The 26,614-nt window shown below is 38.1% G+C and overlaps 6 protein-coding genes across 7 annotated transcripts; 3 read left to right on the plus strand and 3 right to left on the minus strand.

The window, feature by feature from the left end:
* Positions 1-342: 342 nt before the first annotated feature.
* On the minus strand, positions 343-2,287 carry LOC119982731 (zinc finger CCCH domain-containing protein 2-like). Its single transcript, XM_038826252.1, has one exon. It carries the CDS (start codon positions 1,899-1,901, stop codon positions 705-707), a length of 1,197 nt encoding a protein of 398 aa, XP_038682180.1. The 5' UTR covers positions 1,902-2,287; the 3' UTR covers positions 343-704.
* A 747-nt stretch (positions 2,288-3,034) lies between these two features.
* On the minus strand, positions 3,035-9,432 carry LOC119982730 (putative E3 ubiquitin-protein ligase RING1a). The gene is made up of 10 exons (XM_038826251.1): positions 9,096-9,432; positions 8,845-8,890; positions 7,380-7,438; positions 6,138-6,219; positions 5,859-5,979; positions 5,722-5,763; positions 4,982-5,521; positions 4,674-4,781; positions 3,693-3,881; positions 3,035-3,443 (listed from the first exon to the last, which is right to left on the minus strand). The coding sequence occupies exons 1-10, from the start codon at positions 9,292-9,294 to the stop codon at positions 3,411-3,413; spliced, it is 1,419 nt and encodes a 472-aa protein (XP_038682179.1). The 5' UTR covers positions 9,295-9,432; the 3' UTR covers positions 3,035-3,410.
* A 4,688-nt stretch (positions 9,433-14,120) lies between these two features.
* On the plus strand, positions 14,121-14,863 carry LOC119981620 (signaling peptide TAXIMIN 2-like). Its single transcript, XM_038824693.1, has 2 exons — positions 14,121-14,291; positions 14,428-14,863. Exons 1-2 carry the CDS (start codon positions 14,194-14,196, stop codon positions 14,549-14,551), a joined length of 222 nt encoding a protein of 73 aa, XP_038680621.1. The 5' UTR covers positions 14,121-14,193; the 3' UTR covers positions 14,552-14,863.
* Positions 14,864-16,660: 1,797 nt separating this feature from the next.
* LOC119983184 (dnaJ homolog subfamily B member 1-like) lies at positions 16,661-20,141 on the plus strand. Of its 2 annotated transcripts, XR_005464561.1 has the most exons (4): positions 16,661-17,003; positions 17,121-17,551; positions 19,034-19,579; positions 19,712-20,141. XR_005464561.1 is itself a non-coding variant. In XM_038826889.1 (3 exons), the coding sequence occupies exons 1-3, from the start codon at positions 16,839-16,841 to the stop codon at positions 19,470-19,472; spliced, it is 1,035 nt and encodes a 344-aa protein (XP_038682817.1). In that variant the 5' UTR covers positions 16,661-16,838; the 3' UTR covers positions 19,473-20,123. The 2 variants fall into 2 exon arrangements, 1 of the variants encoding a protein (XP_038682817.1); XM_038826889.1 differs by having other exon boundaries at positions 19,034-20,123.
* A 1,395-nt stretch (positions 20,142-21,536) lies between these two features.
* Positions 21,537-23,470, plus strand: LOC119983010 (NAC domain-containing protein 73-like). The gene is made up of 3 exons (XM_038826649.1): positions 21,537-22,007; positions 22,093-22,282; positions 22,574-23,470. The coding sequence occupies exons 1-3, from the start codon at positions 21,819-21,821 to the stop codon at positions 23,089-23,091; spliced, it is 897 nt and encodes a 298-aa protein (XP_038682577.1). The 5' UTR covers positions 21,537-21,818; the 3' UTR covers positions 23,092-23,470.
* A 1,654-nt stretch (positions 23,471-25,124) lies between these two features.
* LOC119981722 (protein-lysine methyltransferase C42C1.13) lies at positions 25,125-26,133 on the minus strand. The gene has a single exon (XM_038824833.1). It carries the CDS (start codon positions 26,085-26,087, stop codon positions 25,386-25,388), a length of 702 nt encoding a protein of 233 aa, XP_038680761.1. The 5' UTR covers positions 26,088-26,133; the 3' UTR covers positions 25,125-25,385.
* Between the last annotated feature and the right edge of the window lie 481 nt (positions 26,134-26,614).

Below are 26,614 nucleotides of genomic sequence, written 5' to 3' on the forward strand. Positions count from 1 at the left end.
CAGATCCTCAACTCTCCCCAAATAGAAATCGGCCGTACATCATGCGTGCATGTCTGCCACGTAAATGTTTAACATGCCACCACCTCAGCATACAAAAAAAATCCGAGTTTTAAGAATTAGAGGTGAATATTTAGAATTTATATTTTAATTTTTAGGGTTAAAATTTGATTTTTTTTCTTCTAAAATCTACTATATTCTAACATTAGACCACAATACTTAATAACACATTTTAATTCATAATTTAACATTAGACCACAATACTTAATAACACATTTTAATTCATAATTTAACATAATTTTAAAGGGAAAATTATAGCAAAAAATTAAAGCCCTATTCCATCTTTAACAAACAATTCGAGATCTTCAACTTCAAGACAAGAAAAAGAAAACCCAGAAAATATTTTCTGAAACCCACAAAATTATAGCAATTACATGCAGAAATACAGGGAGAGAGCTTATCAAATGAACACATTGAAGTTCAATTCAATACACCATCACATACAGAATTAGACACCTCAATTAACAACCTACAAAAAAAACTAAATTTAAGATAGCAACATAAACTCGAGAAAGAACAATGGCATTAATAATTAATATACACCAAATCACTTCTATATATAGACCGACTGAAATATATATAGGGTTGGTGCAGCAGGGAGATCATATCTTATATATATACACCTTCCAATTCCCTCCTTTCATCTACTACATCAATAGCTCGTTGACCCATCCAAGATCAGGATCAGCTGGACCACCAAATTCAGTACTGTTATCATTCATTTTGTCAAGATCTGCTGCAGTGACAGTAATCTTGCTTGAATAATCTTCACGGAAAAGATTACCAGATCCGGAAGGACTTGGTGTGGAAGGAGAAAGAGTGAAATGCTGCTGCTGATGATCTTCAACATTGAAAGAAACATCAAGCCAAGGAACATTAACATTCCTGTTATTATTGTTTGGAGTCGTAGAAGAGCAAGGAGAAGACACAGATTCACTAAATTTCATAGCCTCCATTGAGTTCATCAGCTCAGTGAGCATCTCTTTATAGCTCACAACCCCAGTAGAAAGCTTGCTCAGGTTGCAAGATTCACAACCTCCAAACCTTGATAAGGGCGAAAACCCATTAATCCCTATGTGCTTCACCGGGGATAATGGCGGCGATGGTGACATTGGCGGTGACAGATGTGGCATACCCAATAAAGTAGAGGTCGGTGAATTACTCACCGAGTTATGAGAGCAGAACAAACAGCGGTGATTAAGATTGTGATTCAGAGACTTGAATTTTCTCTCTGTGTTGGAAATTTCAGGCGAAATTCGGAGTTGCTTTGGAGAGTGAGCGAAGAAACAAATCTTTCGCTTGCAATTCTTACCGTCTTTACAAGCCTCTGTTCTATAACGAGATGGGTGAAGCCAACATTCAAACACCCCGTGTGCATACTGACAGTTCTCACCACGAGTACACCCACCGCGCCGAAAGTCAGGGCAAACGGTGCCGGAGTAATGATACCGACGAGGATCTCTCCGGCGAGCCTTCTCGCCGGGGTGAGCGAAGGGGCAGTCGGTCCAATCATGGCTGCGGCTGCGCGTGCACCGACGCACCTTGAACTCAAACATGCGAAATTGGTCAGAGGAGTAAGGGTCGGCAGAGTCAGAGGAGTCAAGTTCCTCAATTTCTTCATTGTCATCATTGTAAGGCAGATATTTACGAAGATTGGACTCGTAGAGTGATATTTCAGGGGTTTCTTGGATCTGGGTTTTGCGTGAAAGGAGCATCCTTGGAGGAATCAGATTAGCAATATTACTGTCAAAAATGGTGTCTTTGAAGGTGGGTTTCTTTGGGGAGAGAAGATGGAGTTGTTGGGAGGGATAGAAACTGTGTTTCTCAGCACACATAGTGCTCATGGTTGGTTCAAATGCAACACAATAGAGACGTATATATATAGAGAGGGAGAGAAAAAGAATAGGTCTTGATTCAGATGAATTGGAGGATCATGAGAGAGTTGTGTTGAGGGAGAAGGGAACAAGGATAGGTCTTGTTATATAGGAGGTTAATACACACACATATACCGTATTTACATAGAGAGAGAGAGAGAGAGAGAGAGAGGGACAGAGAGAGAGGGAATGGGTGAGTGGGAGTGTGAAGGGTATGGGCAGAGAGAGAGAGATGCGTGGCTGCATAGTATTTGGGATCAGCATGCAATGAAAGATAGGTGGCAGTCTCTGAGAAAATGCATTGCTATGTGTCCAAATTCAATGACGAAAGTTTTTGTAATTGGGGAGGCAATGCACACCAAATGACAAAAGAGGGGGTTAAATAATGCATAAAAAAGCATTGGAGGCTTAATTTGGACTTCTCTATAAACTTGTAATCTTAAAATTCCATTCTTGCTTTTCAAGTATTAAAAAAAAGGAAGTAGTTTATGATTACTTTTGGCTTTTCTTTGTTTTCTTGATAAGATTGGATAATGAAGGATTAATATAAAATGGAAGGATAATGAAGGCTCGGGTCTCAGAGATTTCTCATGACCGAGCCGCCTCAGCATACTGGGTCCATTTTTTAAGCCCACAGATTTACAGACACTAACCGTCCCGCGGATTGCCGTGCTGGTGATGACCACGTCTGAAGCCCAATATAAGGTTTCATATTGGGCCCATTTCCGATTTAAGTCCTGAATGAATATATCCACAGGAGCACAGCGGACCTCCTGTTACCTTAGTTTGGGCCATAAATTTGAAATTTCTCTGCTTGGGCTTGTTTTTAATGAATCACTTAGTTTGGGTCACAAACATGAAGTTTCTCTTTTTGGGCTGCTATTTAACAAGCCACATTCATCACAGGCTGAGGCCCAATAAGCAATACCCCTAAATTTCCCATTCACTCATTTCTGTTAAAAACATGGAAGGATCAAATCCGATAAAAATGGATGCAGTATGGTAAACCAACATGCATGAGCACCAATGAACCTGAGCAAACATTATTCATGCAAAAATCAAAGTGGAAGATAATGCATATCCCAATACATCAATGTGAACTCTGAAGTCGAAAACATGATCTTGTGTATCTTTTGACATTTAACTTTCAGCTACCATTAGCCGGTGATTGCAACGAGACAATCTATGAATTCATAAACGAACTTACATAGAATGCAACATTTTTGTAAATAAATGAATCCACAGAAAAGCAGCATTAACTTGTAAGTACCTTATGAAATGAATTCCTCAGTTATGAAACAAGAGTCATAGATTAACACACCATATCGAAATAGGTTATGAAGAAGGAAGCTATACCAACACTTTGCTTTTGACTTTCAGTAAGATAAGATGGCACCTGTATCAATGCTTGGAGAAGACAATTCAAGATCCTGAGTATATTTACATGTAGCTCTCAATTTCCATCAGCTATGAGTTTGTCTAACTATTCGCTTTCTGGCGATACATAAGAACCTGTTAACCAATCAAACAGGAGAAAGGGTAGATCATATTAATGCAGTTATAATATAGAACGGGATCTAAAAAGTTAATACTCTTCATAGGCATGGCTTTGGGGATTGATGCACAGCTTTGGCCACAAACTAGAGAATAATATTGCATTTTACGAAATAAGTTAGAGACGCATTACACCAAGTCCAACAAGTAAATCAAGCTTGTGCAGAGATGTCCTTATAAATACTACAGCTACAAGTGCAGACTCACCAAACCATGTCTACTGTATGGCCACTTGTCTTTAATCTTTGCCAGCGTATCTTTATCTTCCAAAACTTTCATCTCATCATCAATTGAGCTTGAAGGATTTGGAGTGGATCGGTTCTCACCATCACTTGGATGCCCCTTTAATAATATTTCAACTTCTTCAGACTGCAGCTCTGTTCGGAGAGTAACATACTGTGCATGGTATATTCAGTACAAGTTAGACATCACAAAACTCTAGAGCAAATGTACAAACTAGAGATACTGTCAAAATAAGGCTCCTTCCCATTTTTAGAACATGATGACGATGTGAATATAGGGAGTAGAGACTAGAGAGAAAATATGAACAATATCTCCTATTCATTTAATATATCAAAACAGTACATTTCCAGGTCATATCACTTGAATCAAGAAGCTCTATGACTTCAAATCATGGACACAACCCAAGCGATAGAATGCATTTAAAAACAACTATGCAGTAGCAAGAAAAATAGCAGGGTTTGGATTGATATAATTGACCTAAATGAGAGTATCAAGCATTCAGTCATGGCAAATATGGGGGCATTACAAGCAGCATCATGTCCTAATGGTAAGGTAAGCAACACCCGGTGCACAAGGCACCCGCAGTGGGCTGGGTCAGGAACATACAAGATGTAAGCAGACCTTACCCCGTGTTTCAGGGAATTGAACATGTGACATATAAGTTGCACCCCTTCAAATCTACCACCATGTTACATGTTTGCTTGTCATCAAGTCCTAACGATGGATTGCTATAATTGTTCTAATAAAATCAGATAACTGAATATGTCATGGTTTTTTGCTAAAGCAAAATTTCTTAGGTGATTTGTCATTATCCTCATCTCAAGAATCACCTGCTGTACTACCCTTTATTTTTATGGAACCACGACTCAAATATTACCTTTCCACACAACACATTTTAAATAAAGGCGAAGAAGAATCAAACAGCGAGAGTAAGAAAAATCTTACATCACATAGTTGTTTAACTGACACGCTTGGTCGACAGCAAAGGTATGGCCGTTGCAAACTTGGCATACTTTGTTTGTCCAAAGAAACAAGCATGAGATGAACATTTAACTGCCAAAAGAAATAACTTTAAAACATACAATAACCACACAGAAAGCTTGAAGTGCTTCAGGGGGCAAAGAAAAGATAAGAATCTCATTGAAATATTAAAATCCTTGAAAGAATTACTTGGTGAAAACTCCATGGGAGCGTTTGTGTACATGGATGGCCCAACTATAACTATTAAACATTACAAAAGCATATTAACAGACCTCATCATCGTTTTCCTCAGCGCCCTGGATATGTTCCACGAGCTTTGACAAGCGAGTGCTTTGAGAATTTCTGTTGTTGCCGCCACCAGCAACTCCATGCCGTGTGTTACTTCTAAGACCACCTCTGCCCCAAGCGAGCATTTCTGTGTTCCACACAAGCCCAGGAGATGGCCCCCTTTTCTCCGTGTTCCCTACCAAATCATTTTCAGCACCCCCGCCATCCGGTTTTATTGCTGATGAAGTCGGGTGGAAAGGCCGCAGTGCAGTCCTTCTCTTGCACCTTCTTGGCGGCCTTAATTCGACTGAGTGCTCATCAGCAGATGATGAATCCTTTCCTCCATTATCATCATTTCCGTCCTCATTGTCTTCAGAGGCCTGAGGCTCAACGCCTCTAGTGTTCCGTCTCCTCCTTGAGAATAAAGTCCGAGTACTACGTTGTGGCCTCGTCATCAAAGGACCTCCTGTTTCTTTACCCAGTGGGCGTTTTCTAACCAGAGCTTCTGATTGCCGTTGAAATATTTCAGCAATTGAAGCTTGAATCTGTTGCGCGGACCATTGAACACCACATCACAAACAATAAAATAAAATAAATGTAGGTATACAAGATGCACCTATTTGAATGCAACATAGAGGGTAGTTAGTGGTGAAGGCATCTGTGAAACAATTACCATGACAGGAATCTCTCTCTGCTTTGTGAATATAATACTATAAACATTAAATAATGAGGCACTTGAACACACCTGCTTATTGCGGTTCTTATCCTCCTCTTGGAATGCAAATTCCTGGGAGTAAATTCTAGGTGAATCAGTGCTCGCTCTCCAAAGGTACCAGCCAAAAGTTTCTAATAAGAAAGTAAATCCAGCAAAATGACTCATACCTGCTCCTCATATTTATCTATATCAGGATACAAAGCTGCAATTAAGGCGTCAAAATTTGGATCATCTCTCAAAGAACGCCGGCTTGCACAATGCGTGCGGCAAGCAGGACACTCATTGTTCCTGAAATCAATTAATAAACTAAATTACAGAGCTCAAATAGGTGTACAATCTAACAGTTATCCACAAACTAAGCCCTAACAAAGGCAGAATGAGGGCATCAAACTGCTGATGCTGCATGAACCAGTAAAAGATGTGCATATGATGCTTTCTTTACATACCCCAACCGCATTGATTTGTCAATGCATTCCCTGCAAAAGCGGTGCAGGCACTCCATCACAGTTCGTGTTTTCCTTATGATCCCTGTACAGACAAAAGAAAAATTGATGTTTAGCAACCATCGATGATGAGAAATAGAAGGGAAGCAACCTAACAATGAACTTAGGTGTCAAGTTTCCTCCATGGCCATCTAGAGACCCTTAATGTAGGGCATGGACAGCTCTAGCAGTGAGTTGTTGCTGAGTGCTAGTCCTCATACTTGATCTAAATGGGAAAAATAGGATTACAAACTCATCTATTCAAGGATGAAAAATAGTAATGAGCATCAGAGGGAGACTTGAGATCATAACAATATATATATACACTGAAAGAAGAATCAACAACAATAACGAATTTTTCTTAGCAAAGCACAATTTCAAGTCCAAATAAAACTAAAAATATAGGTTTGTATCAAAAGTAGTCAAGTATGTAGGTTGAGTCCTCCTTCAGCCAAGTCTCCAAATGTGTTCTTTTTCAAAAATAATAACAAAGAGAAGAAAGAAGAAGCACAGGTTCTTTTTTCCTTTTTAAAGTTTATCAAAGCCTAGATGACCAAATAATTTAGATGAGGATCACAAAATGAAGCTTATTAAGTATTTGTAATGGCATGAACAAAGCCTTCCACAAGGCCCCGCGGAAGAGTCACACAATGGAGGAAGATAACATATGTGATATTTAATCATCCAATTGCTAATAGCCAAATACGTATACAAAACAAATGGTAACTGCTGAGGCTGATACAACCTAGCATCAGAAAAAAGAGGGGAAAATGTTGCAGTTACAGGTTGTGAAGAATGAGAGAAAGAACCAGTAAGATGTTGTTTACTGATTGAAAATGAGGAAAATGAAATTTGTAGGATATTAGCAAAAAGCAAAATTGCTAAAGACCAATGGGGGCGCTCACCTAGCAATAATAAGCCTGATCCACACAGATTTGAAACCTCAACACAAAAGACACTTATTTACATGAACTGATTTGTTCAGGAACAAGATATAGCAAGCAAACTATTTCATGAGCACCAGTAGCTTATGTGAAGACTGTATATGTCATTGCATTATCAATTTATCATGCTCAGCGGTTATTATTCCATTTCCCAATTTAGCATATATGTCCAACTTCATTACTTGTGCATAGTGATACAGATGTTTCATACATTCAGGAATGGCGAGATGAAAAAAAAAATCATTCCAAGCAGTTAAAGTACCAAGACAAATGGGACATTGTACGTCTTTACGAATTTCTGGCAGTTCCACATAGACAAATCTGCAAGAACAAGGACGAATATCTCAGATGCTTTTTGCAATCATTGATTCATAAATTTGCAATATTTAATTTACATGATGAAACTATAATCATGCATTTATTACCGAAGATCACCCCTATACCTTTCAGCCATAATCCTAAAATATGTAAGCATATAGGTAGTCTCCCATATGCAGGGACTTTGTACCAAAAGTAGATTTGTAGAATATGAATATCCATGCACTAAAAGACAGAACAATCATGGGGGTGTTTTTCCTTTAACAAGGGAATGTTGGTGGATGTACCAATATTTAATCGCTTGTCAGCTCAAACAGGATTCTAATGCTTTTCTTGGATCCTTATATCCTCCGCCTTCTCAAGTGCCTAAAACGACATCGCTGATTTTTGAAGACTGTTTCCTGATGTTCGTTTATGGAGGCTATCAACGAGATTTTGCTATAGCTTATTATCAAGTTCCATTCATATTTGGCCATCTAGACCAACGTTACCTATATTGGGGGTTGCATCAAGAAGAAGATGATTGACACAGTTACACTTAAGGTGCACAGATGATGAAGGATTTTACAACAAATTTAATTTTGGCAAACCACAAAAGGAAATTGCATTGCAGAAAAGCAAAAAAGAAAATCCTTTTGGTTTTCGTTTTGATGTCATTTCTTTTGGAGTAATGGGATGCTTAGAAAAACAAGCCCATCTAGCCCTACAGTTAGCATTGATCTCACACACTAAACTCCAAAAACAAAGTCATGCAAGAAAGTAATACAAAATAAGGCAATTCCTAAAGGAAATCTTCCAGCCAGAAGAACTCGTCTCAGCCAATAATATTTATCCAATAATCTCATTCAAACTGGAGATGCCAGAATAATAAAAGAAAGAGTTCACCTTCCAAACAAGACCAGTTTGCCTATCACCTTCTCTGGGATATTCTCTACTTCTTGTTTTTTACTTGTTCCCTCTTTTGAGTTCATTCCCTACTGATTTATCATTTACCCAGAAACATAACTATAGTGTATGCACGAGAAATAGAGACCTCTTCAGATACAAATATATTTTAAAAACTCCGTGATCATAAAAATAAGACTCCATGTTTTAGCAAAATTGACCGTAAATTCTCTTATGTAAAAATAATTCTAAGATTCATATCGAAATTGTACCAAAAAATTGACATCAAATGTTCATGCGATCAAGCTGCAAAGTTCACAATGACCAGGATCCACAAGCAGCGCCTCAGCGGTAAGCACATATCGCAACATGCAGCAACCGAAATTAAAAACGTAAAATCAAACACAAAAAATCACATATTCGTGTTCGATATGGCAAAAGACGAAACTTTTACCATATTTCGCACACGCACATGTATATACACGTACGCAACCAAGCAAGCGACTGAGAGAAAGAGAGATTACTCTGGTTTTTCTTCGGAACTGGAAGATTCACCCTCAGCTTCAGACTCTGAGAATACGATGAAAAATCAGTAAAATTGAGAGTGAAATAACATTCGAAACGAAATCAATTCCACGTTGAACAACCATTAACACGTAAATTCTACCAAACACCAGTATATACACGCATACATGGAAAATATACACAAATACACACACAGAGAAGACCAAAAGAAGAAGAAAAAGTTCAGAAAGGGAGAGAAAAGACAGGTCACCTGCTCCTTCTTCTTCAAGCTCTTCCACTCGGTCTGCCTCTCCCTCCTCCTCTTCTTCTTCTACTTCCCTTTCCTGCGGCTTCTCTTCAAGTTCTGGATCTTCAGGTTGTTCTTGCTTGCTATGCTGGTGGTGGTTTTCTTGTACGGGGTCTCCATTGCTTGGATTGTCTGGAGGCAGAGGCCGCTTGTGCGCAGGCATGATGAATGGCTCTGTTTCGGCGGCGATTGCGTAGGTCGGCGTGGTATACTGAGTGAGGGATTCGTGAGCGAGTTGAACTTTCTCTTCTCTCCGCAGATGTGGAAGAAACACAGAGAGAGAGAGAGAAAGAGAGAGACGACGAGAACGAAGAGAGAGCGATGGGAATGGGAGAGCTTGATTATATAGGAAGTATTTGGGAAAAAATAAAAATATAAAAACAAATAAAACATAGTAAAAGTAACTAAAATTACTAGAAAAAATAAAATAAAAAATAAACGTTTTCTCCTTTTTTTTTCTAAAAATGAATAAAAGAAAACAAACCAGAGAATCTTAATAATTTTTTTCATGCTTTTATATAAAATAAAATATATTATCTTTACAATTTCATATTTTTTGAGAAATGAAAAAAAAAATTAAAATTCTAGTGCATGAATTAATGTTAAATGACTTCATTAAATTTTGAGTTTATATTATCCTTTATTACTTTTACTTGCATGCATGTCTTTTAACATTTATAAAAATGACATTAGTGTTTATTTTGATGGTTGTGGGAAAGATCTCAATAGTTATTTTAGCACGTGTGTGGTTACTTTTTTATGCATTTTCTTTTGAATTATAGATTTCACATTATATATTACATTGTGAACCAATAAGTACAATACTTTGTTACTACAAAATTGAAAAAGGGATAAATTTGTGATTGGCCAAAATTACTATTGCATTCTAACGCTCAAGCATGTGTAACTAATTGGTTGAGATGGTAAACTTGATTGCGATAACTCTTTGTATAAACGGGAGGTCGTGAGTTAAAAGTCTCATGGATATTTCAATTATCACAATTTGTGAGATAAGTCCTTACTCAACTCCGCATGTGTGAATGTCACCCTACAATATTTGTGGGATCCTCCATGTGACCTAAGGTTTATCAGTCAGTTGTCTGGTGAGTCTTCTATGTGGCCTGCGGTTTATTAGTTAGTTGTCCGGGGAGTGGCTGAGTGGATTCCATGTACAAAAAAAATGTAACTAATGGGGGTTGCAGGATCTTCTATGTGGCTCAAAATTTATCAATCATTTGTCCGATGAGCAACCGGGTAGATTCTACCTTAAAAAAAGTGTAACTAATTCACAAATATTTTGGCATTGTGAAAGTGAAGACTAATGTCTCCAAGATCTTGACTTGGCTACAAAGGTTTGGAAGAACCTCGAGTCACTCTTAATGGGCCGATTATCCGTTTGGGCCGATTCCAATTTCAATATGATTGCATTATGCACATTGAAATTACAATATAATTATTGCGAATTGGAAATCTGCTATGTCAATGGGATTTCGTACAATTATTATACACACTGGTGCGGACGCCAGTTTCGTGCCCAATCGCCTAAAGCGTTGATTCCTGATTCAACTCTCTTTCAGAATGTTTTTCTCCATCATGTAAGCATATTGACTGGAAATTAATTGGGCTTCCGGACATGAGGATGGGGACTGGTATGGGCTGGGCCTAGTTTAACTGAAGCCCAAATTTTGTTCACTAGCTTGTCGTCTCAAATATGAGCCCATAATCAATATATTCAAAAAAAAAAAAAAAGAGAGTCCTTAAATACAGGAGTCCTTGCAAAAGTTCCGTAAAAAATGTTAAGAATTTAGGTGTTTTTTATCCCAGTTATTGGAAATGTTGAGATGAACACACATACACATGATCTACGTGAGATCGTGGTCCCACATGCTCCATATAAAATCTTGTGTGTTATCTCAACATTTGAACACTGGTTTCCGTAAGACAGCTCAAAGTTCTTGCTGAGACATGAAGCAAAGAAGAGATTTGACTACAAATCACCAAAGACGATATGTACACTTTGAAATGAACAATCACTGACTACTTACATATACAAATACAAACTTGTTGGTGGCATCTGAGGCCTGCACAAGTTGTTGTTGAGACATCAACCAAGGAAGAACCTCCATTAAAACCCACAAAATACAAACTGCAATGCACAATATGTGCGTAAAGCTTTCATACAAATCAGTTTCTGCAAACCCAGACATGGCAAAAGAAGCAAGTCCTCCCAACGTGAACATCAATGTCAACCAAATGCTCTCCATCACCATTGATGATTACTTGTAATTGCTGGTAGCTTGGATTTAAGAACTGAAACAGAGAGCAGAAAACATACTTCAGTACTCCACACAATCTGGATATATATATATATATATATATATATATATAGAGAGAGAGAGAGAGAGGGAGGGAGAGAGATTTCTCCAATGGAAATGCGATGTCTTTCGCTTTCTTAGTGCCAATATTATTCAGCAATAGTTCTGAAGTTGACCTTATATTGATTAAAATATTAACAGAGGAAATTAAAACATCTATGCTTCTAATTAGTCTCTTTATGTCTATTCATGTACGCGGTTAGAGAATTGTTCGACTGGGTCAATCTCTTCGGCTCAATCCAACTGAAAGAGCTCTCAACGTAGAACTTGGGTTCAACTATATGGAATTAACCAAGGGAGCAAAGCAAACTCTGATCCATTGGAGACGGTAAGGGCTCATGTTTTGTACAAAGAAAACGAATGATTTGACTCTCTTGAGAAGTGAAAACGCGTTGAAAATAGAAAAACAGAGACCGAGAGAGAGAGAGAGAGAGAGAGAGAAACTATATTGGTCTAGAAAGAGAACATAAGAGTGGAAAATTTCATGAAGTTAGTTCTGATTCTAGAAGGCATCGATCACATGAGAATATTATTTGGAGATATATATATATATATATATATATATATATATTCAAAATATGTGACTTGAAACAGGACAAGCCAAGTTTAAGTGCTCATTTGACACTAAATTGTGATCTAACAACTACATGTTATAAATCGCATAAATCCAACCCAACCCATTTGAAGTGGCATTGTTCGTTCTAGACCTAAAGCCAACACGATTTTATCCTTAAAAAGGGTCTTCTTCTTTGAGAGATTGTATAGTTACTTATAAACACATTGATGACTTACACCTAACCGACGTGGGATACATGATACAAGTCATAACAGTTAACACTAGTCATATAGTATTATTTGTTCTACATGTTATGTTTTCCTTTGCTACTGGATCATCATTATTTTAATGGACTTTCCGATCATTTGAACATGACATATTTTTAATGGTCTTGTATTCTTCTATGGTTATTTCCAGTTGTTGTTGTGAACTCTTTTGTTTACTGTTTTATTGTTTGAGAGTTGTTGTTTCAATTATTTCTGTTTTTAAAACACATTGTCCGGTCTTATATAACTCAGCCGAGTGGTTTATAAGTAAAGTCTAAATCCTCTCACAAGACGTGTTTTTTGGACATAAGTACCAATGTTCGATGATCCATGAAAAACAAATATGTGTGGGCTCGTGGTCCAAAATGGACCATATCTTAATGTGTTTGGGCTAAGGATTTCAACATATTAAAGAGCGAAACTGAAGAGTCTGTTTTCTCATTCATTAACTTACATATACAAATACAAATTTGTTTCTGGCATCTGAGGCCAGCGCAAGTTGTTGTTGATCAGACATCAACCAAGGTAGAAAATTGAGTAAAAACCAGAGAATACAAACTGTAATACAGAGTCTGTGCACGAAGCCTTCATATGAACCACTTTTCATACACCGAGACATCGAGAGAGAAGCAAAGGCACCAAAAATGAACATCAAGCTCAACCAAATGCATGAGTAGAACTCATTTGCCAACTCCATGATTAATTACTTGTAGCTGCAGCTTGGATTGATCAACTAAGAGAGAGGCAGAGAATGCATACACTTCATTCCACTTAGTTTCAATATCTATATATATATAGGGAGAGAGAGAGAGAGTATATGAACTTTTAGGAAGTCTTTCTCTTTCTCACATTCCGCTGCAACTGTTCTGATGTTGACCCTGATTTGATTTGAGTAAATTAGTAACAAATGAAACAGATCTGTGTTTCTAATTTGTCTCTTTGTGACTATTTTAATGTATGCATTGCTTTTAGAATTATTTTGAACTTTCTTTTTATATCAATCTAGGCTAAAAATGTTCTCAACGTGACGTTTGTTTCACAATTATTTCAATATTTATCCATGGTGAATCTCTTTTAAGCCAAACGGTAATAATTCATAAGGTTCTCAGTTTGATTCTCATTGAAAGAATAAATACTTTTGTGATTACATGTTGGTTTTGATACAATTTACTATATCATTAGATGAAAATTTTCTATGCGTGCGAACTAACGGCCATAGTCCATTCCTATAACGAATCTCCAAACTCGGTTTAAAAAAAAGCAACTCTCGTTAATTGAGCTACTACCCCATTGGTTTACTTTTACTTGGTTTATTATTTATTACTTTTAGAATGCTAAATCAAGCTTGCTTAGACAAAGAATGGCAAGCTGTCTGTGCATCAAATTGAACAAAATCTGCACCCCACAGATGTAAAGTTGATTCGTATTCCAATCAAAAGTTATCCTTTGCCTTTCCACCTATTTGGGTTCTAAATGGAACCAAATCTGGGCTCATTGATATAAAGACAACCCAATCCAAAGTCTCATATGTTCATACTTGTCTTTGTCAATGGAAAACAGAGTGGCCTTCGCACGCCTAATTGAAGCTCAACCATGAATTGTGACATGAAATAAAGAGGAAGATTCTTATGTATTTTAATGACCCAAAACACCCATTAATTTCCTAATGATTTCGGTAGTTTTGGAGGGGCAATATTGTCAATGGGAAGAAACAGATGTGATGGTAGTTATAAACTTATCCTCGCCCCCCGGTAAATTCCCCATTAGCAAACATATTATTATTTGATTACTCTACACTTGGTTTACAAAAAAAAACCCAAAAAAAGTTCAGAAATTGAAGAAGAAGAAGAAGAAGAACAGAGAGAATGGAAGATTGCAGGCCATTAGGGTTCTTGATAGGCCTGCCCTTTGCCTTGGTTGCTCTGGTTCTCTCTCTTGTTGGTGCTGTCCTTTGGCTTCTTGGGTGAGTCTTCGATTTCTCTCCTTTTCCTTTTGAAATCAGATTAAATAGTAAAGAAAAGTTCTTTAATGAAATCAGATTAGTGGGTTTTGAGGTCTAAATCCTTTTTTTCCCCTCTGGTTCTTGTGTATGAATGCAGAACGGTGCTGAGCTGTTTGTGCCCCTGCTGCATTTGTTGTGTTTCGATTGCAAATTTCGCTGTGGGTCTGGTGAAGCTGCCTATAAGAGTAATTAGATGGTTCACAGATATGATCCCTTGTTAGTGTTTAAGGATTGATATCCCTCGTCTGTTGGGGATTTAGAACTATGGAACTTTCTTCTGCTATATAATTAGTTCTTGAACAAGTGATGGACTTTGCCGTTCTTGGCCTCATATTTGGAATGCAGTAAATGGAGATTCTGATGATTTGGGCTCGCCAAATAGTTTATCTGAGACCCCAATAACTTGTGAATTGTGATTGCAATTGCCATTTTTTCCATCTTTTTTTGTATTTGGAGTTCTGAGTTTACCATGTATCTCTGTAATCCAACTCTGTAAAGTCACAGGAATATACAATCTCCCATATTGCTGAGTGCTAATCTTGTCGTTTATAAGTTTGGAGGTTTGAGCTAAACTCTTTTAAATTGTAGAGGGTCCAAAATCGTACGGGTCTTAATATCAAAACGAACCATTTGTCTATAAATAGATTGGGTCGAACCTCTTTCTCCAAATAATTAAATAGGAAATAAACCCCGAAAGAAACATTAATCTGTTGTTGAATTTCAAACAAATGAATAGCTAATATTTGTTCATGATTAATTACTCACTGTGAAACTTTTCTTCTACATTTGAGTGACATTTCATTTCAAATTTGAAGAGGAAGAGCGGTAGATAGATTATATGGTGACATTGAATTAACAATTAACGGACAATTGGCAGTAATAGCACTTTATACAACTTAATTGTAAAAAGGTCATGAACATTTTTAAAATTGTAAAAAAGTACAATTTAAGGGTAATTTGGTCATCTGACTTAAGATATTTTTTAGTTTATACCTACAATACCCTGCTCCTCCTTCTTCTTCTTCTTCTTCTCCCTCCAACTATCCAACTCTAGTGTGTCATCTCTTTCTCTCCTTCTTCTCTACTAAAAGTTATCTCCTTCTTTCTCTCCTTCTTCTTCTTTTTCTTCTTCTCCTCGATCTGAATTTGTTCTTTGTTGCCTTCTTCTCCGTTTTTGGTCGAGTTTCTTCTCTCTTCATCACCTTCTTCGTCGTTGCTCAATCTTGACTGCGTCGAGTTGCTCTGCCTTGTTTTTGATAGATCTGGACTATGCTTCGTTGTTCAATCTGGGCTGTGCTTTGTTTTTTTGCAGATCTGGACGCTGGTTCGTTTTTTGCAGAGATGTATCACTATAGTATCACCATAGTATCACCAACACCAAAAAACCACTAAAATGATACAATGAAACTAGTATGCATACTTCATCTTCCTAATTACTTTTCCTTTCTTGATCTTCTTTTCTTGGTTACCTCTCTTGTTCGTTTTGGAAAAACATTTACAAGTGCAGAGATGTATCACTATAGTATCACGAACACCAAAAATTCATTAAAATGATACAATTGAACCAATATGCATACTTCTTCTTCCTAATTACTTTTCTTTTCTTGGTTTGTACATCTCTGGCTCGTTTTGGAAAAATATTTACAGCTGCAGAGATGTATCACTATAGTATCACCAACACCAAAAATCCACTAAAATGATATAATTGAACTAGAAAGGCATATAATGCAATCAAATTTACATTCTAACATTTATATCATCATTTTATGAGCAAAATATATAAATTGAATACTAAATTGAATCTTCTATTTAAAAGTATCACTATTGTATCACAATTCGTGGAGAGAGAAAATCAAATTTGAGGTTATTTTGGTAAAAGATGATCCCAGTGTACTTTTTTAAAAGGATGTTTTAGTGATTATACTTTTTTACAATTAAGTATAATCTAGTGTACCGGCCTCCAAAAGTCCCTTTAATTAATATCCTTGAATGGTGTTGCTCGTGGGCTACACTCGGCCCGGAAGTCTTTGGGCTGCAAATAAATGGATCGTCATTGAGAATCTATATTAGACCTAATCCCGGCCCATTTATGGCGGTCCATTGGAGATAACCCACGGTAGTAATTGGGCTTCGTGGGCTTCCTTCATCACACAAAATCATTATTATTAGACCAACACTCGGCCCATATAGGGCGGTCACTGCAGATAAGTGGGTAGATTCATGACATCATGGACGCACGTTCATCGGGTCCCACAACTAGTATTTGGTTTTGTGATGAATTGAGAAACCTGTAGAAGGTTCCAGAACTAACTACATTACTACCGCTTCTGACGTTACCCGCGACCGTCACCTAACGCTGGTAATAGAATTTGCCATATAAATCTTCCTTAAAACTCCAACACCAGAAGACTCTGAAACAGAGATACTGCTAAACCAAGCAATCAAGCATTTTTTTTCGAGATTGTTTCGGTCAAGGTGAAGAAGAGAAAGAGAGAAGAAGTAGGAGGCATGGGAGTGGACTATTACAAGATATTGGGGGTTGATAGGAATGCGAAAGATGATGACTTGAAGAAGGCTTACAGAAAGCTTGCAATGAAATGGCATCCTGATAAGAATCCCAATAACAAGAAGGAGGCTGAAGCCAAGTTCAAGCAAATATCTGAAGCCTATGATGTAAGTTTTGATTAATCTTTCAGTATAATCAATTGGGTATCTTGATTAAGCTTTCTGTCATGTTCTGTGATGCAATAAATGAATTCGGTGTACTGGGTTTTGATTGAATTTGTGCAGGTTCTCAGTGATTCACAGAAAAGAGCAGTGTATGATCAGTATGGTGAAGAGGGTTTGAAAGGCGGTGTGCCGCCTCCGGGTGCCAGTGGTCCGGGAGGAGGTGCATCATATTTCTCCACTGGTGATGGACCCACGACTTTTAGATTCAGTACACGAAACCCGGATGACATTTTCGCAGAGTTTTTCGGGGTTTCAAGCCCATTTGGAGGCATGGGAGGTGGTGGTGGAATGAGAGGGACGAGGTTTTCAAGTGGAATATTCGGGGATGATATATTTGAATCCTTTGGGGGAGGAGGAGGTGTAGGTGGTGGAGGAGGTGCTTCGCGGAAAGCGCCTCCAATTGAGAACAGGTTGCCTTGTACACTCGAAGAGCTTTATAAGGGAACTACCAAGAGGATGAAGATATCTAGAGAGATACTTGATGCAAGTGGGTAAGTATTCCTGAGCTAACAGTATTTTCTATATGGTTTGAGAATATGACAAATAAGTATTTGATACTTGATCAAACTAGTTGTTTAGGCCTTTGTTTCAAGGATTTAACTTGCTATATAGTATTTTAGATTGGCTAAAGTGTGTCTGTTCTATATAGATATTGATAGAATGTGTGAATCGTGGAAGTTATATTTCTGTTGCAGTAATTAATCATTGCTTTTATGATCTGGAGTATAGTCTGTTTTGTATATGATATTGACTAATTAATGTCGATGCTCTTGATCTACTCGAATTATGTAAAGCCTGCAAGACGTTACATTTTGTGTGTTTTTTTTTTGATTGGAATGGTTCTCCTTTTGTTTTTCTGGATCCTCATGAAGTATGGTTGCGATTTTCATCAGTATAACGGAATCAGTTGGCAAATGGTTTTTTCGAGTATTTCATTAAATGTGGACCCTTTTTCGTGCATTAGTCGTTGTATTAGTCAGTGCATTTATGATTGGGCATTAGCATAATGAAGGTAGATTGGTATGGTGATACGATTTTGAAGATTCATAGGTTTAAGAGAGCTATTTTTGGCAGGAATTCGTCCACAGGGTAGACTATAAGTTCCGACATGGAGGGTATATTATCATACGCACTTGCAATCATCATTAGTGACACAAGTTTAGATTAGTTCATTTTCTTCTCTTGGAAGTAGTTTTTTTTGCCTTTACAATTCATATGTGGCGGCTCAGTTTGAACTGATTTTATTAAGAAATATTGATGCCGCTTTTTACCTTATGTTTACAGTCATCAATGTGATTCTGTGAACCTGTCAATTTCTGAACTTTAAGATTCCAAAAGTTTATATATCAAGTCTTATTAATGACTTTTTCTTTTAAAGCATTTTTCCTTTGGAGATGTTTTTCTCTGGCTTGGATCACCCATGGATTTTGAAGGTTGTTTCAGTATATTTTATATAGGCGAACTTATGGCTTAGTAGTAGAGTTACAGGGGTGCCACCTAGAGGTCATAAACTCAATTCCTGGAAATAGCCTCTCTGCATGTTATGTGGGGCAAGGTTTGCGTACATTTTACATGTCCCTGTTCCCGCCCATTGTGGGAGCCTTGTGCAGGGGGTGTTTACCCTTTCTTCAGTAGAGTATTGTGCATATCCTTCATTTGATGCGAGTTTGATTTGTTTCTATGTAGTAGCATCAACATTAGGACTATGTTGAGACAAAAGATTCTTTTCTTGAGCTGTTAGAAATCACTGTCCGACTTGTAGGTATCCTACTTTTCTGTTTCTGTGTTGCTTCCCTCAGAACTCGGGGATACTGCAATGGTGAGCTTATGGATACTAATCATGTTACATTCAAAAAAAAGAAGTGTGGTATATCATGTCTGTAATCATGTCATTTGCAGTTAAGGCCATTCTTTTCATGATATAGAAACAAGATTGATGGCTTACTGATATTTTTTGGTATTGGTGTGTGCAGGAAGACCATGCCAGTGGAGGAAATTTTGACCATTGAAGTAAAGCCTGGCTGGAAGAAAGGTACGAAAATAACTTTCCCAGAGAAAGGTAATGAGCAGCTGAATGTTACCCCAGCAGATCTCGTCTTCATCATCGAAGAAAAACCCCACAGCACATTCACTCGAGATGGGAATGATCTGGTGGTTACGCTGAAGATTTCCTTAGCTGAAGCGTTGACAGGCTACACCGTCCATCTTACTACTTTGGATGGCAGGAATTTAACCATTCAAATCAACAATGTGATTCATCCAAACTATGAGGAGGTTGTTGCAAGGGAAGGGATGCCAATCCAGAAAGACCCAACAAAGAAAGGAAATCTGAGGATCAAATTCAACATCAACTTCCCATTTAGGCTGAGTGCGGAGCAGAAGGCTGGAATCAAGAAGCTCTTGGGACCTTGAATAGAGGTATCACCTCCTTAAAAAAGGATTAAATCTGTGAATATATGAGATAGAACGAGGCATCTTGGGCTGGTTTCTTTCCTTCCCATTCAGTCGAAGCATTTCAAGTTGAGTAACATTATGATTTTCACAATTTCTCATTTGTAAGCTTTGGTTGGTATTACTGTGCCCTTTTATAAAGTGATGGGTGTGCAGCATGTTGAAGGTCATAGATTAATAAGGTCGGTTTTCTTCTTCAGACTCAATAATAACCAGACAAAGATCACCTTTTCCTGCTCCTGTGAATCTTAAAAAGGTTGACCTTAGTCTTGATCAAATTGTGAGAAGATATCCAGAATGCGAAGGGTTGTGAAAATGTTGCTAGAAGCAGGTGCAGAGGAGGAGTTGAAAACAGGCAAAAGAGATGGTGAGCTCTCCCCATATTACTACGAGGAGGGATGAATCAGCTGGAAGTAATGTTTGAGATGGTAGTGACTATGTACTGAAATCTCATTTTCATTGTATCTGATTACATGGGGCAAAAGGAATGGGAGAGCAAATGAGCAATTTGTTTGATGGGGAGATTTGTATATGCATAGTTTGAAAAGCATATCTACAGTTAAGTCACACATTAAGATTTTTTTTAAAATAGTGTTGTAGCTGTTAGTGTTACTGTTGTAGTTAGTTGTTCCTCTCTCGTTAGGTGAATTGTAACATGCAAACCCTTTTTTTTTACTCTAACTGAAAACATCATATAAGCTTGCCCTTTAAACATCCGGAAGGATTTAAACTTGGGATGTTAGGTTTGTGCGTATATAAGTTTCCTACTTGATCCCCCAGTGCAAGTTGAGTCAAATCTCAGTGCGTAGCTACAAATGTATCGCTCCCACTATATTTTGTTTTGTCTGAGAATGAAACACCCCACAGCACATTTGATGAATTTGGTGCTTCATCTCTCATATGGAACATGACAGAATAGCTACCTAAAATTGACTAAAATAGGGTTTTTAATTAGATCATACTTTTGTCTCACATTCAAAGTATCAACACTCAGCTTGGTTGGTTACACCTACGAAATCTAAAAGCAATTTATGTGCAATGTTGGTTAGAAGGTTTATTCATCATTTTTAGAAGGTAATATATATACATGGTGATGATCCTTGAAGTAGGCCATTGAATACACTGTATTAAGTAACACTGGACTCAGCTGAATTGATGGAAGCCCACAGACCTAACTTTTAGGATCACATTGCCACCAGCCCATCCCATTTTGGATATTAGGTGATGAATTATGAACAAGGCCTAGGGTATTTTAACAAGAAATTAGAAGAAATTCATGGTGTGATTCTTATTTCTTTTCATCTTTTTTAATCTTTATGTGGAGGCAGACAAAGATGTCTCATAGCATTTAGCTTCTGAGCTTTAGTACATTGTTTGGTAATAGCCTAGTGGTGAATTTTTGTATAGGCAAATCGTATGAACTCGTAAAGTCCTGAGTTCGATTCTCATTTGGAGTAATACCCATGTTGTTACAAACAGGGTTTTGATGCAACTTATTCTGTCATCAAATGAAAAAATTTTGTGCGTGCGGATTTGACAATCCAAGTTTAGAAAAATGTTGTAAATTATGCATGCATCCATGATACACATTGTTAGTCAAGAAGAACAAGAATTTGCACATATATAGTTGGCTGTTAATATATATATATATATATATATATGCGTGTGTGTGTGTATTCTTGTGGTTGTATATATGTATAGCTTTATATACACTCTAGGGTGACAGCACCAACAACCTCTCTAATTCTGTAAGGGCGGTGAAACAGTTCCAACTTCCAAAACTCCATTAACCAATTGCCCCATCTCCACTCAACCTTCGTTATTAAACTTTTTTGTTGTTTCTTTTACACTTAAGTTTTCTTAAACTAATCTCAAGACAAATCTCAAAACTACCTTTTTAGACAAAAATACATGAAAACAACATCTATTCTCCTACAAGTTTTCCACAAAACCAAACTTGAGATCCAAGCAAACCCTTTTTACTGTATTTTCAGTACTCAATAATATATATTTTTCAGGTATGGCTGATCTTTCTCTCTGAAAGTACTAGGGTTCAATCATGGAAATAAAGGACTAAAAAGTGATGAGAAGAACTTAATTAATTCCCTTACCAACCTATACAAGAGATCAAAGTTGGGCTTCTTGGAGACAATAATATCGTGCAAGTTTGCTTTAATTTGTTTCTTTGTTTTCTACTTTGAATCAACAGCTTTTTCTCCCTCCTTTGTTCTCTTATCATGTGTACTACTACTACAACTACTGTTGTTTATTAGGAAATGCAGCATAAGAGAAGCAACCCAGAAGATCATGACTTGGTGCAATGACCGCAATGATGTTCAGACAATCGAGAGTAGGCAACGATCCTCACCTCCACCTGCAACTTCCAATCATAATAATGACAATAGTAATGTTCTTATTGCTCAAAGACACAAGGAGGGTGAGAGTCTATGCAGAACTTGTCCTTCATGTGGTTTTCAAATCAAATGCCAAGACCAGGTAATCTACATGTTATGTTTGTTTCTATTGAGGATCTTGATTCATTTATGAATTAATGTATGTATGCATGTGTGTGTGTTGTTAGGCTGGACTTCATGATTTGCCAGGGCTGCCGGCCGGAGTGAAGTTCGATCCGACAGATCAAGAGATTCTAGAACATTTGGAAGGGAAGGTGAGGGGTGATACTCGTAAGGTTCACCCTCTGATTGATGAGTTCATACCAACACTTGAAGGAGAGAATGGGATTTGCTACACCCATCCAGAGAAATTGCCAGGTCAATGTTTCAATAAGTTTCCCATATTACAAACATATTTCGAAAATACTAGTAGTATCTATTGCTTTTTGTTTCAGTTATCCCAAATAATGAGATGGACGCACATAATCCATGTGAAATCGTGAGCCCTACATAATCCATATAAAATCGTGTGCGTCCATCTCCACATTCGGGATAGCTGAGACAAAAAATATTGGGATTTGTGAGACTGTAGGAACGACATGTTAATATGTTATGTAACAGTTACAATAATGTGTTCCACTATATATACATATTTTTTTTTTCTTATAGGGGTTAGCAAAGATGGGCTAGTTCGTCACTTCTTTCACAGGCCATCAAAGGCATACACAACAGGAACCAGAAAGAGAAGGAAGGTGCACACAGAGGCCGAGGGCGGCGAGACGCGGTGGCACAAAACAGGCAAGACTAGGCCAGTTTACTTTGGTGGCAAAATCAAAGGATACAAGAAAATACTTGTTCTCTACACCAACTATGGCAAGCAAAGGAAGCCTGAGAAAACAAATTGGGTGATGCACCAATACCATCTTGGCAATAATGAGGAAGAGAGAGATGGAGAGATTGTGGTCTCAAAAGTTTTCTACCAAACACAGCCTAGACAATGTAGCAAGGGTCAGAGCTCTCATCATCATCATCATCATCATTTTAAAGATGGAGGGATCGTTGATCATCATAATCAGACGTACTATAATCCTTCATTTTTATCCTTTGATCAAGGTGGGTCCAACAGATCAAGTTCTCAACTAATGCCAAATTTTGGTGTCCATGATGGATCTTCTTTTATTCCTTGAAGAAGAAGCAGATTGCATTGGAGGAATAAATTAATGTTCTTACTTGTTCTAGCCTTTAGGAGAGCCAAAAAAAGGTTGGAAGGAATAAGGTTTCTTGGATTAATTAATGCTAAGAAACCAAGATTCTTCTAAGGTTACAACTGTATACTAATTAAAGAGATGCATATATATACTTACAATAACTTCTGTTACTTTGTAATGCATCTACTTTGTGCAGTGTCAGAAGATGTAACTTGTAAGTTTCACATGAGCCCCTTTCATGTTAACAGACCGACTGTACAAAGATTATTCTAACACACTTGATACTATGTTCTTTTATTCTCGTTCTATTATCTGGTTTATATTTAGGCTTTTGTTTACTGAGCGTAGGAATCCCCTTTTAGTCCCTTGATGATAGTCTAATTGATTATATCTACCGACTTAAGGCGTAAATAATCTCACCTGAGGTAAGAAATTCGATTTTAAATTAGCACAACCATTTCTAAGTGATTGCTACTGAGACTCGATCCAACTAACCCGTCAGACGGATTCACGAGTTTGGATTTAATGGGCTGTCAAATGGCACGCCTACCTAATTATTCTCGATTACGAAGATCTTTCCGCACTTTCACCCAATTTAGTAACGTTACTATGTTTTCACTTTTCATTGTAAAAATTCAGGAGTGGATCTAAATAAACTATGCCAAATCAATCGCACAAATGATCAAGCATCAAGTCTATTGTCTTGACCATGCAACTACAAGAATTCGATCGATCACAGTGAAAACTGCCTCTCATTTGGATCTCATATTGTACAGAGAGACTACATAGAGAGAAGGATCATGATAAGAATAACCATACATTGTGCTGCCAACAAAAACCCAAACCCAAGAATAGTTCTCTTCCTCAAAATGTAATCACAGAGAATGTAGAAAGCTTTTCTACAGAAAGTTCTTTGCAACATACCATTCTTGTCTTGCCTCATCCACCAATCAATTTGCTGACTTGAAAATAATAGCACACCAAAACAGGCTCAAAGTTGAAACAGGTCCTTGCAAAACCATTATTCATGAGCTCTTGTCACAGTTCAGTCAAAGTAAACTTGGTGTAATCTCCTGAATCATGTAGACGCGCGAATCAGAAAATAATTTAGGAGACCTCCAACGTTTTCCATGAGAGTTACTTCTCTGCTCAGAAGTCAAAATCCAGATGAATTTCATTTTTTGAGTTCAGTTCAGCCAGCTCACCAATCTCCTTCGCCCAGAAAACCCGTAGAAGGGACTTCCACTTAAATCAAAACAAAAATCACAGCTATCCTAAACCCAGTCAGATTCAGGTTATGCTCTTGGAGACGAAGCTTAAATGCCAACCAGAGGCTCCAAGCAGAGCACAAGCTTGACCTGTACAAGACTCTAGACCTGCCCCCAAGGTAGGCTGCAGTTTGGTACCAAAACAGGAGCAAACAAAGGAGACGGTAGAGGGTTAGCTCAAGACCATCCAGCGGAAGCTAGATAATGCAGTAGCACAGACGTCAAGGCTTGAAAACGAAGTTGGGTAGTAAGACATGAACTGGATAAGACTTAACAAAAGCTCCTTTTTTTGTCTCACTCATCTGCTGCAGACCCTCCCCCTCTGTGTTGGCACCCCACGACCATCGTGCAAGCTTGAGCTCACCTGCCACAGTAGACTGAAGAAGGGGAAACTCTGGTGTTTCCAGTGGAAGAATTGTATGATTTTTCTGTTTGCCCTGGATGCGAGCTACGAACATTGATCATGATCGACTGTAAATGATCTTTCAAGCTTCATTGGTAGAACGCTTCTGTCACTACTAGTTCATACACCATGTATTGGGTAATTTGGATTTGAGAGTATACACAAGTCTTCTTGGTAATGGTGGCTCACTTTTAAAGACCTGAAGCTTGTGAAGGATTTAGCCACTCCAGATAGAAGGCTCCAATAAAACATCTCTCGGACGATAAATATCTATCTCCATGACTTGAATATAGGTTCAATCAATTTAATGAAACATTCAAAAACTTAAATGACCACACCAATTTTAGGACAAACGTTGAGATTTCTCGCAAATGACAACTACACCAAGTCACCAACTACAGTCCAACACAAAGTATTAGCGATTATAAAAGCACAAAAGATCTCATTTTTATGGTAATTCATTCACCATATCATCTTTTACAATGAAAGAAACAACATTTATCCCAAGCAATCACCCAACAGTGCCATACTGCCTGCCATTGCACCTAATATATTCAAGCCAAATTAAATCTAATTCCTATCACAACCACAATAAATTCAACTTAAGCAGAAAAATTACCAACATTGTGGCCTAGGTTCTTCTTCTTCTTCCGCAATATATAGACGTCAGTCTCCTCGTAGGCATAATCCGGATGCAAATGGTCGTGTGGCAGCTTCTCTATGAGGAAAGCCTTGTCACACAACTCCCAGAACAACTTATCAGCCTCCGGAGACCTTATCTGGTATCCCAACAGCACAACCCCATCGTCGGCGACCAGTGCCTCCATGGCATTCAAAAGTTGCCCCACCGACTCCTCAATATAAACCACATCAGTCGCGATCACCACGTCGAATGGAGGATTTAGGGCCTTGATTTGGTCCTGATTGTTCCAGTAAAGGATGGCACTCTTCAAGTTCTTGCCTAGGGTTTGCTTGTTGCGCTTGAGGTTATGCTTGAGCGCAGGCATGACAGGGGCAATGTCGGTGAGGACGAGGTCAGTAAGCCCAAGGAGGTGGAACGCCATTCCTGCGACTCCGCACCCAGTTCCTAGCTCCACCGCTCGGCGGCGAGTGGAAAAATCGAGCAGACGCGAGTAGGGATTGCTGCTATCGTTCTTATTGGCCCAACGTTCCGCGAATTTGGCAAGGACGAGAGAGCAGGGCCAGACGGAGGTGCCGACGTGCATAGAGCCATTATCTTGCTGTAGAGAGAGTACGGCGCCGTTAATTGGCAGCTCTATGACCGGAGAGTCTGTGAATTTCATTGCCAGTAGCAAGTCGACCGTCTGTGCCCTCTTCGCTTTCAGCCCCGGGAGTTTGGAAGAGGTGATTGGGCTTGGGCTCGTGAACTTAGGGGTGCATAGGCCCAATTCTAAAAAGTAGTTTTATTCAGTCTTGTGGGCTGGAAGCCAAGATTGGGCTTGGGCTATATAGCCTACTTGATAGCAGCAGACTAGCAGTGTCTGTTAGGCCCAATTTTAAAAAAGTAGGCAAGTTGGGCTTCGAACCTGCAAAGGTCGAAACAAGGTCAAACTTCCAAGTTTGACCAATCTCACTCTTGAGTCGACACAACCATTCCTTAACCTCCCCTTCTTTCTTTTTTCTTTCATATAAGTTTGTCTTTCAATATTCGATATAAACCTAAATTCGAGTTATTGACTGTTCCTCAACCACTAGTCGAGAAAAGCTAACATGAAGATATAAGTATCCATCAACAATTTATTGTTAATTACTTCCCTGTATGAGCCACAAATAAATCTTCATAATGCGATTCATGTATCTATCTCAAAAA

This window comes from Tripterygium wilfordii, chromosome 17 (assembly GCF_013401445.1).
Source record: "Tripterygium wilfordii isolate XIE 37 chromosome 17, ASM1340144v1, whole genome shotgun sequence".
Classification (NCBI taxonomy): domain Eukaryota; kingdom Viridiplantae; phylum Streptophyta; class Magnoliopsida; order Celastrales; family Celastraceae; genus Tripterygium; species Tripterygium wilfordii.

Coding starts and splice junctions, on each gene's coding strand:
- LOC119981722 (XM_038824833.1), bottom strand. CDS start 26,087: ATGAAATTCACAGACTCTCCGGTCATAGAGCTGCCAATTAACGGCGCC.
- LOC119981620 (XM_038824693.1), top strand. CDS start 14,194: ATGGAAGATTGCAGGCCATTAGGGTTCTTGATAGGCCTGCCCTTTGCC. Junction 14,292..14,427: donor GCTGTCCTTTGGCTTCTTGG/GTGAGTCTTCGA, acceptor GTATGAATGCAG/AACGGTGCTGAGCTGTTTGT.
- LOC119983010 (XM_038826649.1), top strand. CDS start 21,819: ATGACTTGGTGCAATGACCGCAATGATGTTCAGACAATCGAGAGTAGG. Junction 22,008..22,092: donor AAATCAAATGCCAAGACCAG/GTAATCTACATG, acceptor GTGTGTTGTTAG/GCTGGACTTCATGATTTGCC. Junction 22,283..22,573: donor CCATCCAGAGAAATTGCCAG/GTCAATGTTTCA, acceptor TTTTTCTTATAG/GGGTTAGCAAAGATGGGCTA.
- LOC119983184 (XM_038826889.1), top strand. CDS start 16,839: ATGGGAGTGGACTATTACAAGATATTGGGGGTTGATAGGAATGCGAAA. Junction 17,004..17,120: donor AAATATCTGAAGCCTATGAT/GTAAGTTTTGAT, acceptor GAATTTGTGCAG/GTTCTCAGTGATTCACAGAA. Junction 17,552..19,033: donor GAGATACTTGATGCAAGTGG/GTAAGTATTCCT, acceptor TGGTGTGTGCAG/GAAGACCATGCCAGTGGAGG.
- LOC119982731 (XM_038826252.1), bottom strand. CDS start 1,901: ATGAGCACTATGTGTGCTGAGAAACACAGTTTCTATCCCTCCCAACAA.
- LOC119982730 (XM_038826251.1), bottom strand. CDS start 9,294: ATGCCTGCGCACAAGCGGCCTCTGCCTCCAGACAATCCAAGCAATGGA. Junction 4,782..4,981: donor CTGAGGAAAACGATGATGAG/GTCTGTTAATAT, acceptor TTCTTTTGGCAG/TTAAATGTTCATCTCATGCT. Junction 3,444..3,692: donor CATACAGTAGACATGGTTTG/GTGAGTCTGCAC, acceptor ATTGGTTAACAG/GTTCTTATGTATCGCCAGAA.